Source organism: Danio aesculapii, chromosome 14 (assembly GCF_903798145.1).
Source record: "Danio aesculapii chromosome 14, fDanAes4.1, whole genome shotgun sequence".
NCBI lineage: Eukaryota > Metazoa > Chordata > Actinopteri > Cypriniformes > Danionidae > Danio > Danio aesculapii.
This window is the reverse complement of record NC_079448.1, coordinates 10,236,276-10,252,353: the sequence shown is the minus strand read 5'-3', so window position 1 is coordinate 10,252,353 and position 16,078 is coordinate 10,236,276. Positions and strand designations below refer to the sequence as shown.

The following is a 16,078-nucleotide window of genomic DNA, read 5'->3' as shown; positions in this document are numbered from 1 at the left end:
TTCCACTTTTATTCATTTTATCAACTACATTGACCACAATGGGCCAGATTTTACAAACTATTCACAGCACTTAAAGGATTCCCCTCGGAAGAATAAACTCAGTCGGAAGGATGAGAGAATAGAAACTCATTGTGTGAAATAATCGAATGGAGCGGCACACATCGGGTCTGCGCAGCTGGCGCGTGAATGAAGCACTTGATACATCGGAGACACAGCGCGCAGCCCTCTGGTGTCTGCGGTCACTTTTAAAACAGCAGCTCAATGGGAAGAAATCAGTGCGTTGAGGATCTGTCCAATGTATTATTGAGACTTTTCTAAATAAACATTTGAGGTAGGCGTACTTTGTGTGTGAAGAGCAGGTAATAACCCTCTCTACTCCAGTATTGCAAATGCGATCTGCTGATCTATGTAACAGGCACAGCGCAGCATGATTTAGAAACAGCAATGAACTCCTTGTCGCAGGTCAAAATGAACCCATTTAATGCAAAACTAAACCCATTTCTCCAATAATTACATAAGCTAACAGGAACAAAAATCTTGGAGAGTTTTTTGTGTTGTCATGAACGCTACACAGTTTAAATTGTGAATGAATGGAGAATGATTGACAGGCACAGCGGCGGGAAGTGCTGAAGTGAACATGAATTTAACCACGTGAATATTCATCTGTACTTCACATTAAACTATAGAATGGCTTTAGAATATTTGGGTTATAGTAGGCCTACATGACAACTTTCTAGTGCCTTATAATAGGCTACCTTCATGGCTTAGTTGGCTTATAAACACAGAATATAGCACTCGCGCAAGATCGCATTTAGATCGTTACCAGCTGGCCGATACCCGATCCAGCAAAAATATGCTGTATCGAACCGATTTTCGATCCAAGTATCTGGATTGGTGCGTCACTACATTTAACACTGAATAAAGCACATAAGGTGTACATACCTGAGGTGATCATTGTCAGTTTTCTGTTGTTCAGCTGCTAGAAATAGAAATCGTTTCTAAAATATCAATTTCAGGTCTTGGTTAGAACAAAAACTCCTTTTAATATGGAAAATATTGCTTCAATCACGTGCCATTGCATTGATTTAGAACACGACTATTGTCAATCTGGCAACCTGTGTATTTTGAACCAGGGGTGCAATACTTAGTTAAACCACTGGGTGTCAAACGGACATACTGCACCTCTAAAGTGCAATTACAAGGTTATGTTAACCAGGCACGCTAGGATAATAAGGCAAGTCATTGGATAACAGTGTTTTGTTTTGTAGACAATTAGGGGAAAATAAACTAAAGCGGGGCTAATAATATTGTCCTTAAATTAGTTTTCTGCAGAAAATTCAATTTCCAGCCAAACTAAAAGAAATTTTAGAGACTTTTCTTGGTCTGTTAAACATCACTCGGGAAATATTTGATACAAAAGAATACAAATTTCACAAGTAGGCTAATAATTTTGACTTCAACTCTATGTATGTATGTAGATGTTTAAGGATTTTGTGTTCTGTGACAGGTGCATGGCAGCTCAGCTCAGTTTTCAGACGTGTACGAGCTGAAGGAGGACATCGGTGTGGGTTCATACTCGATATGTAAACGCTGCATACACAGGGTCACTGCCATGGAGTTTGCTGTGAAGGTGAGTCATCATGACTCATTAAATCAACTCACTGGTGCCTCATCAAAAATGATTTTTATTTTTATTTTATTTGAATCTTGAATGAAATCGTCTCATCCTGAAAGACTACCACCAAATATCAAAAAGAAAAAGGGAATTTGCTGCAGCAGGAGAAGCTAATGTGTGCCTTTTTTCTTGTATAATTCATTACTTTCTATTCAGTAGGAGAAACACAGTGGGAGTCATTCTAAAATCTCTCAACCAAAGTCTATCATCAAAGTGGTTCGACATTATTATCTCCCAGCATTCCCAAAAAATAATCTCATGCCTCTAGACATAGCTATAGGCACATTAAGCAGATCTTTGCTGTCCACAGAAAACGAGTAAAAATGCATAGTTCCATATGTTAAGAAAATTCTTAGCTTTTTTTATATAACTACTACAGAGTGACATTTATTTTAACAGCACAGAAGATTGGGCAAGTATAGCTTCATCAGATAATGCTTCACAATCTTTTTTTTAATAAATAAAAATTTAAGAAATCAAGAAAATGTCTTTGTTTTTGCCATATCAACAACAAACTGAACTGTTCATTTTCTGAACTATTACATCACTAATATCCATTTGTTCAGTTGTCATCATTTTTGCTGTGATTGTATTAAATAGATTATTGACAAAAGCAAGCGAGACCCATCGGAGGAGATTGAGATCCTGATGCGGTATGGACAGCATCCCAACATCATCACACTGAAAGACGTGAGTGGCAGAACACAGATTTCAGACTCTTCAGCTCTTTGTTTGTAAGAACTCGGGTGTTATTGTGTGTGTGTTTAATTCAGGTGTATGACGAGGGCCGTTTCGTGTATCTGGTGACAGAGCTCATGAAGGGCGGTGAGCTTCTGGATAAGATCCTCAGGCAGAAGTTCTTCTCAGAGCGAGAGGCCAGCGCTGTGCTCTACACCATCACCAAAACTGTGGACTACCTGCACTGCCAGGGGGTGAGACACTAAACATCCTGCAATCATCACAGTGCTGGAATCATTAGATGACAATGAAATGAACAATATGGGTGTTTGCAGGTACTGTATTTGTGACGGGCTCTGTTTCTTACTCAGGTTGTACACCGGGACCTGAAGCCCAGCAACATCCTCTACATGGACGATTCGGGAAACCCCGACTCCATACGCATCTGTGACTTCGGCTTTGCCAAGCAGCTAAGAGGAGACAACGGACTCCTACTCACACCCTGTTATACCGCAAACTTTGTGGCTCCTGAAGTGAGAAACTGCTCTGCATTGTGAATACTTGATCTATAAAACATGTCCTGTATTGAGCTGACACATCCGTCTGTCTGTCTGTTGTGTTGTAGGTGCTGATGCGGCAGGGTTATGACGCCGCCTGTGATATCTGGAGTCTGGGAGTGCTACTCTACACCATGTTGGCGGGGTCAGTTTAGCTGCTTATGTCCATGTTTAATTACTTTCTACATCGATTTGCACTGTTCTGCTAATATTAAGGATGGAACAGTTCATTGGAAATAAATGAACCGTTTAATTCTCTGGTTTGATGTGCTTGTGTATTAGTGTTGTCAAAAATATCAACACTGAAATATTTAAAATGATACAATCTTGCTTTTGGTTAGTATTGATACTGGCTTTGCTCTCTCGCACTCTCTCGCACTCTCTTCTCACCAGCAGGAAGATGAATAATAATAATTATCATATTCAGATTTGAACACTTTTTTTTTTTTTTTTTTTTTTTTTTAAATCAGAAAAAAAGACGAGATTGCACTATTTTATTTTTTAACGTAAACAATGTTGACGTACCTGGTATAATAAGCATTGTATGGTTCAGTTATGGTTCACGAGTAGCAGTGTGATATCGCTGTATGTTGGCACGTGTGGGAGGCATACGTTGGCTTGAGGTCGCAGGCCGAGTCTGAACAGAACAGCAGACGTCAGAACAGCAGAAACCGTTGCTACTTCACAAACGTCACTTTAGAGCTAGTATTTGAATGATTCTCTAGTGTAATGTCTAAAGTGATGACAAAACAGGTGATTTTGCTCACATTTTAAGATTATAAGGCTGAACGGCATGAAATGCCATCAGTCTAGAGACATTTCACAGCATTTCTCTGTTGCAATCGGCATATGACGATAATTAACCCTGAAGAAGACAGAGCAAAGCAAACACTACCAGATTACTATGGTATGAATCCAGTACAACATACAAAAGAGAGAGCTCGACTTAGAAAGTCACTTACTTGTTTTATAATGATTTGATCAGCTGTGGTTTGAAAATTTTCTCCCCTGAGGACTCTGTCACCATCTTTTGGCGGAACGACAACCATCTTTGCTCTGCTCAGTATGCACACACTAAATCTCTGAAATGATAAATATTTAATATAGACACAATCCTTTTAAATGAACTGCGTAGTTGCAATCTAAACAACTGCATTATCACTTGAAAACGCCTTAAAAGTACATTATGTTGTCCAACAGCTGCATTATTTGTCAAACTGTAGTGAGTTTATTGATCTGCTGTTGTGGAAAAACGGTGATGATTATATTAGATCTGTACATTATAAGGGCCAACAAGAAGAGGGGTCTTTAAATAGGGGTCATAAAGGAGTAGGAGCTGGGAGAGGCCTGTTGAACCAGTAAACAGCTGTGAAAACACAAAGGTGGGAGGAAGCAAGGATAAAGGGGATAGCAAATTTGAGGGACATGGGATTTGTCCTGGAGTGAGACTAGAGATGGGTCTGCTCCAGGCTGTCTCTGCTTTTTTTGGAGATATTCCAATAAAGTATATTCTTCTGATATTCATAACCCCAGTCTGAGCTTGATTCATTAAGAGAAAAGCCAGAAACCACAACACTGTCACCCTATGTGGGCAGAGGATTACACAATGGTGAAGAGGCTGTATGAGTGCTGTTATTACAGGAATATCGCACAGCTATCAGCCAATCAGATTCGAGAACTAACTGTTTGTATATATAAATATAATATAAAATATGGATAAATCATTTTTGGGGGAAGCACTTTATTATTACCATAGCAATTGAATTACCACAGCACTAATGTAATAAATAGCTGATTTTTATGATATATTAATGAAAAAATTAACTGTTTTCAAGCTTTTTAAAAAACTTGTTCCTATTATTATAGAACTGAAAATCAATGCTTTTGCATTTTTAATAAATGTATAGTGGCTATATTTTTGACTAGGGATTTTGAGGCTTTTTATTGTTTTGTTGAATGAAACAAAATAGATCTGAGTGAGTGTTCTGTTTATGTCAGTTCTTTCTTTGTGTGTGCAGGTACACGCCCTTTGCCAATGGACCTAATGACACACCAGAGGAGATTCTGTTACGAATCGGCAGTGGGAAATTCTCTCTGAGTGGAGGAAACTGGGATTCTGTGTCAGATTCCTCAAAGGTAGTGAAAAATAGTAATTGGCACTGTTGTTGTCAAGATTTGTTCAAAACAATTCAAACACAAACCTGGTGATTTATTTATTTATTTATTTATTTATTTATTTATTTATTTATTTATTTATTTATTTATTTTTGTTCGTAGTGGAGGTAAAGTTTGATTTGACATCAGTAGCACTTGGTTATTAAATACGCTAAAGCTAGTTTTGCTAAACAAGCTTAAAGAGGTGGTCCACTAAGATATCATATTTTAAACTTTAGTTGATGTGTAATGTAGTTGTGTGAACATAAACAGCATCTCTGAATGTAAGACGCTCAAAGTTCAATGCAAAGGGAGACCTTGGTTTTTACAGAGTTAGCTTAGCAAAGCCTACAATGAACGAATTTTGGAGACTACAAAACATACTTCTGGGTCAGTGAGATCACAAACGTACTTTTACTGTGCACACACAGCGCTGCTAAGGGGTGTGGCCAGAGGCACTGTAATGTTACAGCAGAGAAAGCTGACATTCAAACGCTGCTATTTCCACAGAGCTTCTTCTGTTTCTGTATTTGGGCTTCCAAAGAACACGACACAAAGCCAGAAGTGCTTACAGTTCAATATTAATTATGTTCCAGAGAATTATAGAATACATAGCAAGCATGATTTGACAAAACACAGCTTCCAGAATCTCTCCCAGTTCAGTGCTGGATTCGGTTAAAATCTCCTCAAAGAAGGAGCAGCTCCAACAAGCAGACGCTGTAACTGTTAGCCTGTGAGTTTTTATTTGTTAAAATTGATCATGACATGTACAGTGTCTAGCATTAACGGTATGCTGTAGCAAAGATGTAAACAACAGGAAATGCTGTTTGGCACCGCTAACAATTTAGCTACAAATTCATATTTATCAGTCAAACTGCTGTAAACGCGCACACACACACACACACACACACACACACACACACACACACACACTCACACTCTCTTCACCAGTGCGTGCGTGTTCTCTTTATAGGCAGCTTTTCCATGCGTTTTACATCTCAGATAATGAACTGGCAAAAGAGATGTGAACGATTCATATTACTTACACATGCATATTCTGAATATATGCGAAAGACGTCGTGCAACAAGTTGAGTTAAAGAAAAAAAAATACAGGACAGCTCGCCTAACTCGTGTAGCAGCAGAAAAATAAATCAAGGCTCACACAGGTCGCATCCCACATCTTGTGCTTTGTTCTTCTGTCAACAGTGTCACTGTATATTACAGAACAATAACTTAATCTGAGCATCAGAGAAAAAGAACACGTCTACAGACAGTTCACGCACACACACACACACACACACAATGGTGCTGCACCCCATTTTCACTCGTTACAGACACTTGTCAGATTTTTTTTAGAGAGCAGGCATGAGGTTGACTGACTGTTTACACAGCATAAATCGCGTGCTTGTACAGGCGTGACGTGGAGCCGATCCGCGAATCGCAGCACATTATGACAGATGACCAATCAGAGCCTCTTGAGGGCGGGCCTTTCAGAGGAACTAGGAAATGTGACAGACGTTTTCATGTTAGCTGAGTAGCTGTATATAATCAAAGTGAGATATATGAAAAAAAAATGTGATTTCCTTCAAGTGAATTATGAACACACATTGCTTTGCATCTTATAAACACAACCAAGCCTTAAAATTACATTCTGGACCACCCCTTTAAAGGCATAGTTGACCCAAAACTGAATATTCTGTCATCATGTCCTTACCCATTTACTTGTTCCAAATTTATTTGAGTTTTTTTCTTCTGTTAAACACAAATGAAGATATTTTGAAGAAAGCTGAAAACCGATAACCACTGACTTCCTTAGGTTTTGCTTTTACTACTATGGAAGTCAATGGTTAAAGCTTTTCAGTTTTCTTCAAAATATTTTTTACTTGGGATCAGCAGAAGAAAGAAACTTGTTAAGGTTTTTAACCACTTCAAGGACAGTAAACTGTGAGTAAATGTTTATTTATGGGTGAACTATCCATTTGTATGAAAGCTTAAATGGTTTTCTTAAGTAGTTGTGTTCATGGAAATTTTTTCAGTATCTGGACTTAATTTTGACAGTAAATTTTGGTCTTGGACCCCAAACACACCAAATCTGTTTTTGTGATGAGCGGCCTTTTTTTGAATTGTTTTCTATTGGAAATGAGCTTTTTACACCTTATGCACTACTGCGCCTCATGTTTTTGACGCATCGCTTAAATTCTGTGTAGAAAAGGCACCCGACGTCATGCGCTTCAGCGTTAAGACTGTTGATACAGTGCTTGCCTAGCAACATAAAAAGCTCAGCACACTGGCGGTGCAGCGCGCCTCATGTTTCCTGAACTGAAAAGCTCATTCGGTGTGATCGGACCATTAGTCTTTTTACTAAAATGCCATTTCGTTTTAGTCATATTTTAATTTTCTGAATTGATTGTAGTTTTAGCCTAGTTTTAAATACATTTAAATAGTCAACTATTATAGATAATAGTCAACTATTATCTAATGATATGTATTCGTAGTTTTAAATACATTTAAATAGTCAACTATTATAGATAATAGTCAACTATTATCTAATGAAATGTATTCGTAGTTTTAAATACATTTAAAACTACGAATACATTTCATTAGATAATAGTTGACTAAATTTAGTGTTAAAGGTAAAAAACTAAACTAAAAATTGAACAGTTTAGTTAAATCATAATTTTTAGTGAAATCTAAATTTGCATATTTATGCAGATCTTTACAATTTCAAAGCTTGTCATATACTCTGGAGAACACACTTATGAACATGAATGATATTAAGGTTTGAACAATACAGGCCTAAATTTCACAGTTGTGGTGTACCATTAAGCCTAAATAAAATGCCTCATGAAATGCATTCTTTATAAAACCAGCTATATAGAGGAGATGTATACCAGCAGATATAGAGTGCTTTACTCTTTCAAGCAGATATATTTATTTAAATCAATTATAATTAATTCTACTGGACTGAAGACATTACTTAAGTTTGTTATTATGCTGCTGTCAGTTTAAAAAAAACGAATTTCCAGATAATGGGGATGAGTGTTATTAATTGTACGACCAGATGGAGTGTTTTAAGGGAAAAAGAATCGTAGAGTAGGGATGTCATGGCAATGAGGTACTTAAACCGGTTAAAGTGCGCAATTGCCAAAGTGAAAGTAAGTTGTTTCTGTTTCTGTATTGGACAGAGGCTTTAAGTTTAGAAGTGTATATAATGTGTGCTGTCCTATTTAAAGCAAATTAAAACCATGGGCACATTACTAAAAGTAAATCGTCTGTGGGGGTGAAGATCAATCTCAGGGTTATCAGTAAGCATGATGTAATGGCATTTTGAAGAACATAAAACTTATAGCAGTAAGTTTCAAGTAAACTTCAGATTTATTTATACATGCTTTTAGCTTTTCTTCTGCACACATGATTCCAGCAAATGATTGCTTATGTAGTGTAGCCTACAGGCAAACACTGGATCAACAGTCTTAATGCTGGAGTGCATGACGTCAGGAGTTTTTTTTATTTTATTTATTTTATTTTATTTTTTTAATTAACTGTAGGCACACACCTAGCTGACACATGAGATTAGTTCTGATTGGGTCTTTTGACAAATTGTCCATCCATAAACATTTTAGTTTTGTCGTTATTCATTGAAAAAATGATCAGTTTCAAAAAAATTTTTGACAGTTTTGGTCATTAAAGGATTTTATTTAGCTTTTGTGCTAGTTTTTGTCAGTGAAAGGGAGATTGATGAATACTATGATAAATCTGTCATCGAAAGTAACACTGATCTGCACACACTGTTTTTGAAGCAAGTGTAATAAGTGAGCCGCTGTCTGTTCACAGGACTTGCTGTCTCATATGCTGCATGTGGACCCTCATCACCGATACACCGCAGAACAGGTACTCAAACACTCGTGGATCGCCTGCCGGGACCAGAACCCACACTTTCAACTCACACGCCATGAAGCACCTCATTTGGTTAAGGTATGGCTTGTGATTTGTGCTTTCATGATTGAAATGGTAAAGATACTTCACCTACAGTTGAAGTCAGAATTGTCAGCCCTCCTGAATCATTAACCTCCCTGTATATTTATTTCCCCCAATTTTTGTTTAATGGTAAGAAGATAGTTTCAACACATTTCTAAACATAATAGTTTTAATAACTCATTTTTTTTATTTTTTGCCATGATGACAGTGAATAATATTTTACTAGATGTTTTTCAAGATACTAGTATTCAGCTTAAAGCAGGGTTCTCAAACTTACATTGGCTGGGGGCCATTTCAGTGACTGACATTTTATTGGAGGGACATTTTAACATTCAAGTACAAGAAAAAAAGTGCAAACCTGACATAATTGATGCATCTTAGGATAACAGACATGACATTTATATTTCAAGCATAATGCAAATCAGCACGCTTCTCTTTCATGTTACAGTCCTTGATGGAAATATGTCTAGTGAATTAAAAGGAGTAACATAAAGATGATCAAAGTATAAACTGAAGATGAAAATGCCAAGAGAAAGCCACAAAACAACAAATTAGCACCGCAAAAGATTTATTGCTCCCACAGTATTTACAATATTTACAAACAATAAGATAAAGTTGAACCAAGATAAACGGGAGAGGGAACTGAATGTGCGCTAGCAAATTAAAGAAATAAATATAACAAAAATATTCCCTTAAACTCCTCCCCAATCCACTAAATAAGAAAATAACAATATGAAAAGAAAAGTCTTCAGCGCCAAAGCGCCCTGAACTTACACTAACTAGAAATAGAAATACAAAATTAGCACACTTCGCTAACTAGTGTGTCCATACATCAATAGTCCTGTGTGCAAAGTATGTATGTCATGTGACTTACTATGTTGTTCCAGATCTCCCTTGTCAAAAGTCACAGAAGGTTTTTGAATGGAGCATTAGCGGGCTAGAGATGTAAAAACACACATCAGAACTCTCAAACAAATCTCACTTCAAGTCAACATCATTAAATCTCACTCAAAGTCAACATCAGTAACCGCTACAAAACGCACACGGACACCACCAAACAGACAACATGCCAAAACAACAACAGCAGCAGCTGATCTCTTTCGCTTTCCGCTTCCTTTTAAAGGGCTCTGCAACAAGCGTGATTGGCAGAGAGAGAAGTCCTCGTCACACAGTTGATTAGGATTGGCAGTCCTGTCAGCCAATAGTGCTTCAAAGTAGGCGGTACCTGTGAAAATGATAGTGCCGAGAGAGAGAGAGCGAGACGAATAGAGACAGATCATACACGCAGCAAAACTGTGCAGTTCATAAGTCACACATCAGCTGCTGAAATAAATCTGTGGCTGTTGTGTATATGGCCGAGCATTAGACACACACTCAGTCATTCTTCCACACAGTATATGCAGTCAAAAGTCCAGCTTTTTGTTTCTTGTGGTACATTTTGAAAGGGCAGTTTAAATTGCTATGAAAATACTACAAACAATAGGCATAATAATTATTATTCTGTCCCAACCAATTGTTTTGTCCCGTTAGCATAAAAATGGCAAAAGCAGTTTGGCTAAATTTGGTAACTTCACTGGCAATTGTTCTTCTCAATTTCTTTCTTTTTTTGTAAAACTACAACAAAGAGGGAGGAAAGTATGGACATATTCACATTTACTTTAACAACTTCAATTCGTCTGCACCAATAGCCTAGTGGTAAATTGTGCCGACATATAGCACTGAGGTGCTCGCGGTGACCTGAATTTGATTCCCAGTTCGAGATCCTTTGCCGATCCTTTCCCCCTCTCTCTGCTCCCTATATATTCCTGTCTCATCTCTACTGTCCTATATAATAAAGGTGAAAAACCCCTTAAAATACTAGCAGTACAATTTGACTAGTGTGCATAGTTTTATGCAAAATTTAATAAGCATATGAGAAAAATCTATTAAATGAGACAATTTGAATCGGATATTAGCAAAATTATCATATTTGTTACACCACCAGCATAACGTGTGAGCCCTATAGAAGTGTTTGACAACAAAATACAAGTGGTATAAAACTGATAATCAAACGACCCTTGAATATTTACAAAAATAGAGCTACGGACATATATTTCAACGTTTAAATCTGCCCCAGAATTAAAACGCATGTGTGTCTCGACCGTACACGGAGAAAAAAATGAACGTAAAACTACTCTGAATGCAGTACTTTAAATGTCCAGTAGGTGTCAAAACCACAAGTGGCTAGACGCGACAGCACAACAATGATAGTGGTTCAAAAATGTGTTTTGGCAAGCTGAATCTCGTTATATTTTTGATGTCAGTTGCAGGCCGGAGGGAGGAGCAGGGCGGGCTGTAAATGTCCCACGGGCCAGCAGTTTAAGACCCCAGGCCTAAAGTGACATTTAAAGGCGTAACTAGGTTAATTAGGCAGGTTAGGGTCATTAGGCAAGTCATTGTATAATGATGGTTTGTTCTGTAGACAATCCAAAAAAATTAGCTTAAGGGGGCTAATCATTTTGACTTTAAAATGGTTTTTGAAAGATTAGAAGAGATCTTTTGAAAAGCTTTTTTCCAGAAGAAAAAATATTATCAGACATACTATAACAATTTCCTTGCTCTGTTAAACATCATTTGTGAAATATTTGAAAAAGAAAACAAAATTCAAAGGAGGGCTTAAAATTGTGAACTATATGTCTCTCATAGGGAGCGATGGCCGCTACATACTCTGCACTGAACCACAAGACGTGTAAGCCGGTTCTGGAACCCGTAGCTGCCTCCAGTCTAGCTCAGCGCAGGAACATGAAGAAGCTGACGTCTACAGACATGTCGTGAAGAGCCTGACGTCTCAAACGGTGGCATTTTCTCCACTTGTTGTACGTGATGCTTCAGGGAGTGCAGGCATTTCGAAGGAAATGCATGAAAGCCCTTCTGTTTCTCTCCGGTAGAGTGAAAAAACACCAGCTCCATCTTTCCATCGTGTCTGAAGTGTTTCACACATTAGCAAGCCGAATGTTGGAATGTCCTTGCCCCCTCTGCACCCGGTGGAAACCCAAATCTCGTTGAGGTCGTCTAGTTTGCTGGAAGCCTGTTTTTAGGGCAATCAAACGCAAGAATCAACAAGAATCAAACCCGTTTCCTGCTGGTGTTCTGTAAATTCTTCACGACTTCCGAATACATTACAGTTGAAATGATATCTAGTTATTTCACGTTAAATGTATGAGGTTTCTTTGAGAGCTGTTACTTGTCCTAAAAACAGGCTTAGATCGATGACTTGCACGTTTCTCAGCAGTTTATCCACTTGTTGTCCTGTTAGTGTTGCGAACCACATGGCATTACCTCAGAAGCACTCAGTGTTACGCGTTTCTTTAGCTTGATGTGTATATATAAAGTCATTCATCATGTTTGTGTGGAACCTTGAGCACATTTGCACTGAGGCTTGGCAGGTCGTTGCTTCTGCGAGACGTTTCCTCTCCCTCCATCTGTTCCTGTCTCAGACCGCTCTTTGCCTTTTGTTGAATGGGAGGTACACGAGCAAAGGGTGAAGAAATAAATCTATATTTATAAAATCGAATGAGGTGAATGAATGTAGATGAGACTGAATCCATGAAATCGCATCTCTCTCTCTGTTCCGGATGGAGGGCGGGAAAAAAAATGATTCCATAAAACTTTTTAAAGACATTGTGGAAATTGTATCATATTGTATTTATTTCACTTATTTTTAAGATTTTATTTTTCTTTCAGGTGATGTACATATTGACATTAAAGAACATTATTGACATGATGTTTGCTCTTGTGTGTTTTAATTCAGATAAACTACAGAAGTCTAAAAAAACTCTAGAATTGTGTTGTTTGGCCTCATTTTAAACACAGGGTACAGGGTTCATACGGTGATGGACACCTGGAAAAGTTATGGAATTTTGACATGGCATTTTCCAGGCCTGGAAAAGTTTTGAAAAACAGAAAAACTCACAAGGTTTTAGAAAAGTGTCTGCACCAATAGCCTAGTGGTAAAGTGCGCCGACATATAGCCCCATGGTGCTCACGGTGACCCGAGTCCGATTCCCGGCTTGAGGCCCTTTGCCGACCCTTCCCCTCTCTCTGCTCCCAATACTTTCCTGTCTGCAAACTCTACTGTCCTATCTAAATAAAGGTGAAAAACCATGAAAAAATGGTTTTGGAAAAGTCATGGAATTTACATTTCGTCATTTAGCAGATGTTTTTTGTCCAAAGTGACTCAAGCTGTAATAAAAGTGAACGATTGCTCTATGTTTGAAATTTCTTATTTTAAATTATCTTCTAGTCTTAAGGCAATCACGTGATGCGATTTCGCAGGTAAGAATTGACCAAGCTTGAACTTTCGAATGCAGTGAAAAGCCAAACTTGTCGCGCATGCTTGCGTTTTTGGTCTGCCGCATGGAAGTCTATGGAGCGAAAAGTGCAGTGTGATCGCGGCTTTACAAAAGAAGTAGTTTTACCTACTATTACGAGTTTAACAAACTATTAACATCATCTAAAATTAGTTTGACAAATACCTGTATACTGGAATGGAGGTTAGCTGTTTTTACTCCTTTTCTTGGCCAAAACATGCTCTCATATAATTAGTGCTGTGTAAGCATCATCTACTTTACATTAGATATAAAAATAAATTGAAACTAAAGAGATTGTTGCGTGTTCTATGTTCTATAAACTTTCATTGTTTTCTTATGATTCACCACATATATACGTAGACATTACCTGAAACATTAGGTCATGAAAATTGACTCAAAAGTCCTGGAAAAGTCATGGAATTTTTGTAATAAAAATGTGCATAAACCCTGTAAATAAGTAATTTGGACACTGATTCATTCATTTTCTTTGGCTTAGTCCCTTTATTCATCAGGGGTTACCACAGCGGAATGAACCGCCAAATTATCCACCATATGTTTTCCATAGAGGTTGCTCCTACAGCCACAACCCAGCACTGGGAAACATCCATACACTATCTCATTCACACACTAACACTACGGCCAATTTAGTTTATTTAATTCACCTGTACCACATGTCTTTAGACACAGGAGCATCTGGAGGAAACCCACGCGAACACTGGGAGAACTCCACACACAAATGCAAACTGACCCAGCTGGGACTCGAACCAGCGACTTTCTAGCTGTGCTAACCACTGAGCCACTGTCACCCCGTAATTTGAACATTATTTAATTTTTTGAGTCTCAGTACAAGATTGGGCTCAATTTTGCCTTTATAATTCTTCATTGCACAGATTCTTTAAGGTACTGGGAAATCTCCTCAGAAATGTCCAATATTCACATGATTGCATTATGCAGTGTCTGCAGATTTGTCAGATGGACATCCGAGATGTAGATCTCACTATGGCAGAGGTGCTCAGACATGGAGGGCCAATGTCCTGCTTAGTTAAGCTCCACCGGTGTGCTGTTCTTCTGCTGCTGTAGCTCATCTGCCTCAAGGTTTATGCATTGTGTCTTGAGAGATTCTGTTCAGAAGAGTTACTGTTGCCTTTCTATCAGCTCAAACTAGTCTGACGTTTTTTTTCTTCTTGCATTCTCACCCTTAGCACTACCATTCAGACCATTGTCTGTAAACATCAGAGATGACTATGTGGGAAAACCTAGCACATCAGCTGTTTCTGAAATACTCAGTCAAGTCTTGCACATAACCCGATTCTGAAAATCAAGTAGGCCTACTTTTAAAATTATTGTAATCAGACTAAAGTTACTTTTTATGATTACATGATTATGTACTATTTCAAAATGGCAGAAGTTGTTCACGATTTATTGATTCTCCGAGTATTTCTCTTTTTTTTTACATTTATAATCAAACATTTGTGATTTTTTTTTTTTTTTTTTTTTTTTTTTCCGGTTTGGAAAATCTTGTAGTTGTGATTTAGTTTTATTCAGTATTACTATCTGCAAACACCAACAGCACGGCATTTAAAGTATTAACTGTCCATACTATGCACTTTAAAATGATCTGTTGGTATTAATTTTGTGAACCCCTTGTCATAAATTATTGACTACATTTATAAGATGTTCACTCATTTTCTACTTCACAGCAAATTGCATAACCTATATGTAGGCCGACACGGAATCTGCACGAGCAAAAGTCCGCAGATTTTTAGCACATCACTGATTATATTTATTTACTTGTGTAAAAGTGTGCAAATTTATATTTCAAGAGTTCCCACTTAGATATGCTTGGCGTATAAAGCAGGTTTGGCATGCTGTCCCAGGAGAGAACCCTGAGCTCGGAGATATTTAAGCCCAGGGCTCCCGCCCGAGTCGATTTCCAAGTCGATAAGCATATCAGGAGATCTGAGATCAGGTAGGTCTCGAGAGCTCCCCCTTTAGAAAAGGGAGGAAAAGGAGGAGATGGGGTGGAAGGGGGGATTTTTCCAAACGAAGATAGAAACAGTAGGGAGAAAATGATCCATTTATAGTAAACTAGGATCACTCTGATTGGATTATTACTGATTACAGATGAGTGGCCAGACGTGCTCAATCATATCACGTGCTCCTGTCGAAATTAGTTTATGAAACTTCACTTATTCAGTTTTTAAATTAATTTCCATATTATTATTGGTTAATATGAAAGTGTTCATTTGCTTTATTTACAATACAGTTTGTAAAGTAATATTTCTTTTAGTGAAGATATTATATGAGAGACTTGCTTTGTTCACCACGTAAGTGGACTTGCATTGTAAAAATTAAATAAAAGTTGAAATGTTTTTAGTTATATTACTCCCAAAATAATTCTGCATAAATCCACAGATTTTTTTTTACAAAATCCTCAGCAGAAATAGCAAAAAATGTCTGCAGATTCTGTCTGGCCCTACCTATTTGATACAAAATACTTTTTAAAGACAAAAAAAAAAAGTATTTTTTGACTTGTATCTGTCAAAATAGTACAAGATTATCATACTTCAGTTTGAGACATCATGGTTAACACAAAAGTAATCTAAATGTAATCCAAATGTAGTCAGATTACATAAACTCGTAATAGGAGATTATATTTTATCAGAAAAAAGTATGTTTTATGTCT

At 37.6% G+C, this 16,078-nt stretch overlaps 1 protein-coding gene across 1 annotated transcript in view; it reads left to right on the top strand.

Moving 5' to 3' along the window:
• Positions 1-12,806, top strand: part of rps6kal (ribosomal protein S6 kinase a, like) — a 65,425-nt gene extending 52,619 nt beyond the window's left edge. The window contains exons 15-22 of the mRNA XM_056472547.1: positions 1,508-1,630; positions 2,276-2,365; positions 2,449-2,607; positions 2,725-2,886; positions 2,979-3,055; positions 4,929-5,046; positions 8,900-9,040; positions 11,729-12,806. Of these exons, the coding sequence (XP_056328522.1) occupies positions 1,508-1,630; positions 2,276-2,365; positions 2,449-2,607; positions 2,725-2,886; positions 2,979-3,055; positions 4,929-5,046; positions 8,900-9,040; positions 11,729-11,857 (999 nt within the window). The 3' untranslated portion in view covers positions 11,858-12,806. The remainder of the gene's footprint in view (positions 1-1,507; positions 1,631-2,275; positions 2,366-2,448; positions 2,608-2,724; positions 2,887-2,978; positions 3,056-4,928; positions 5,047-8,899; positions 9,041-11,728) is intronic.
• Positions 12,807-16,078: the final 3,272 nt, after the last annotated feature.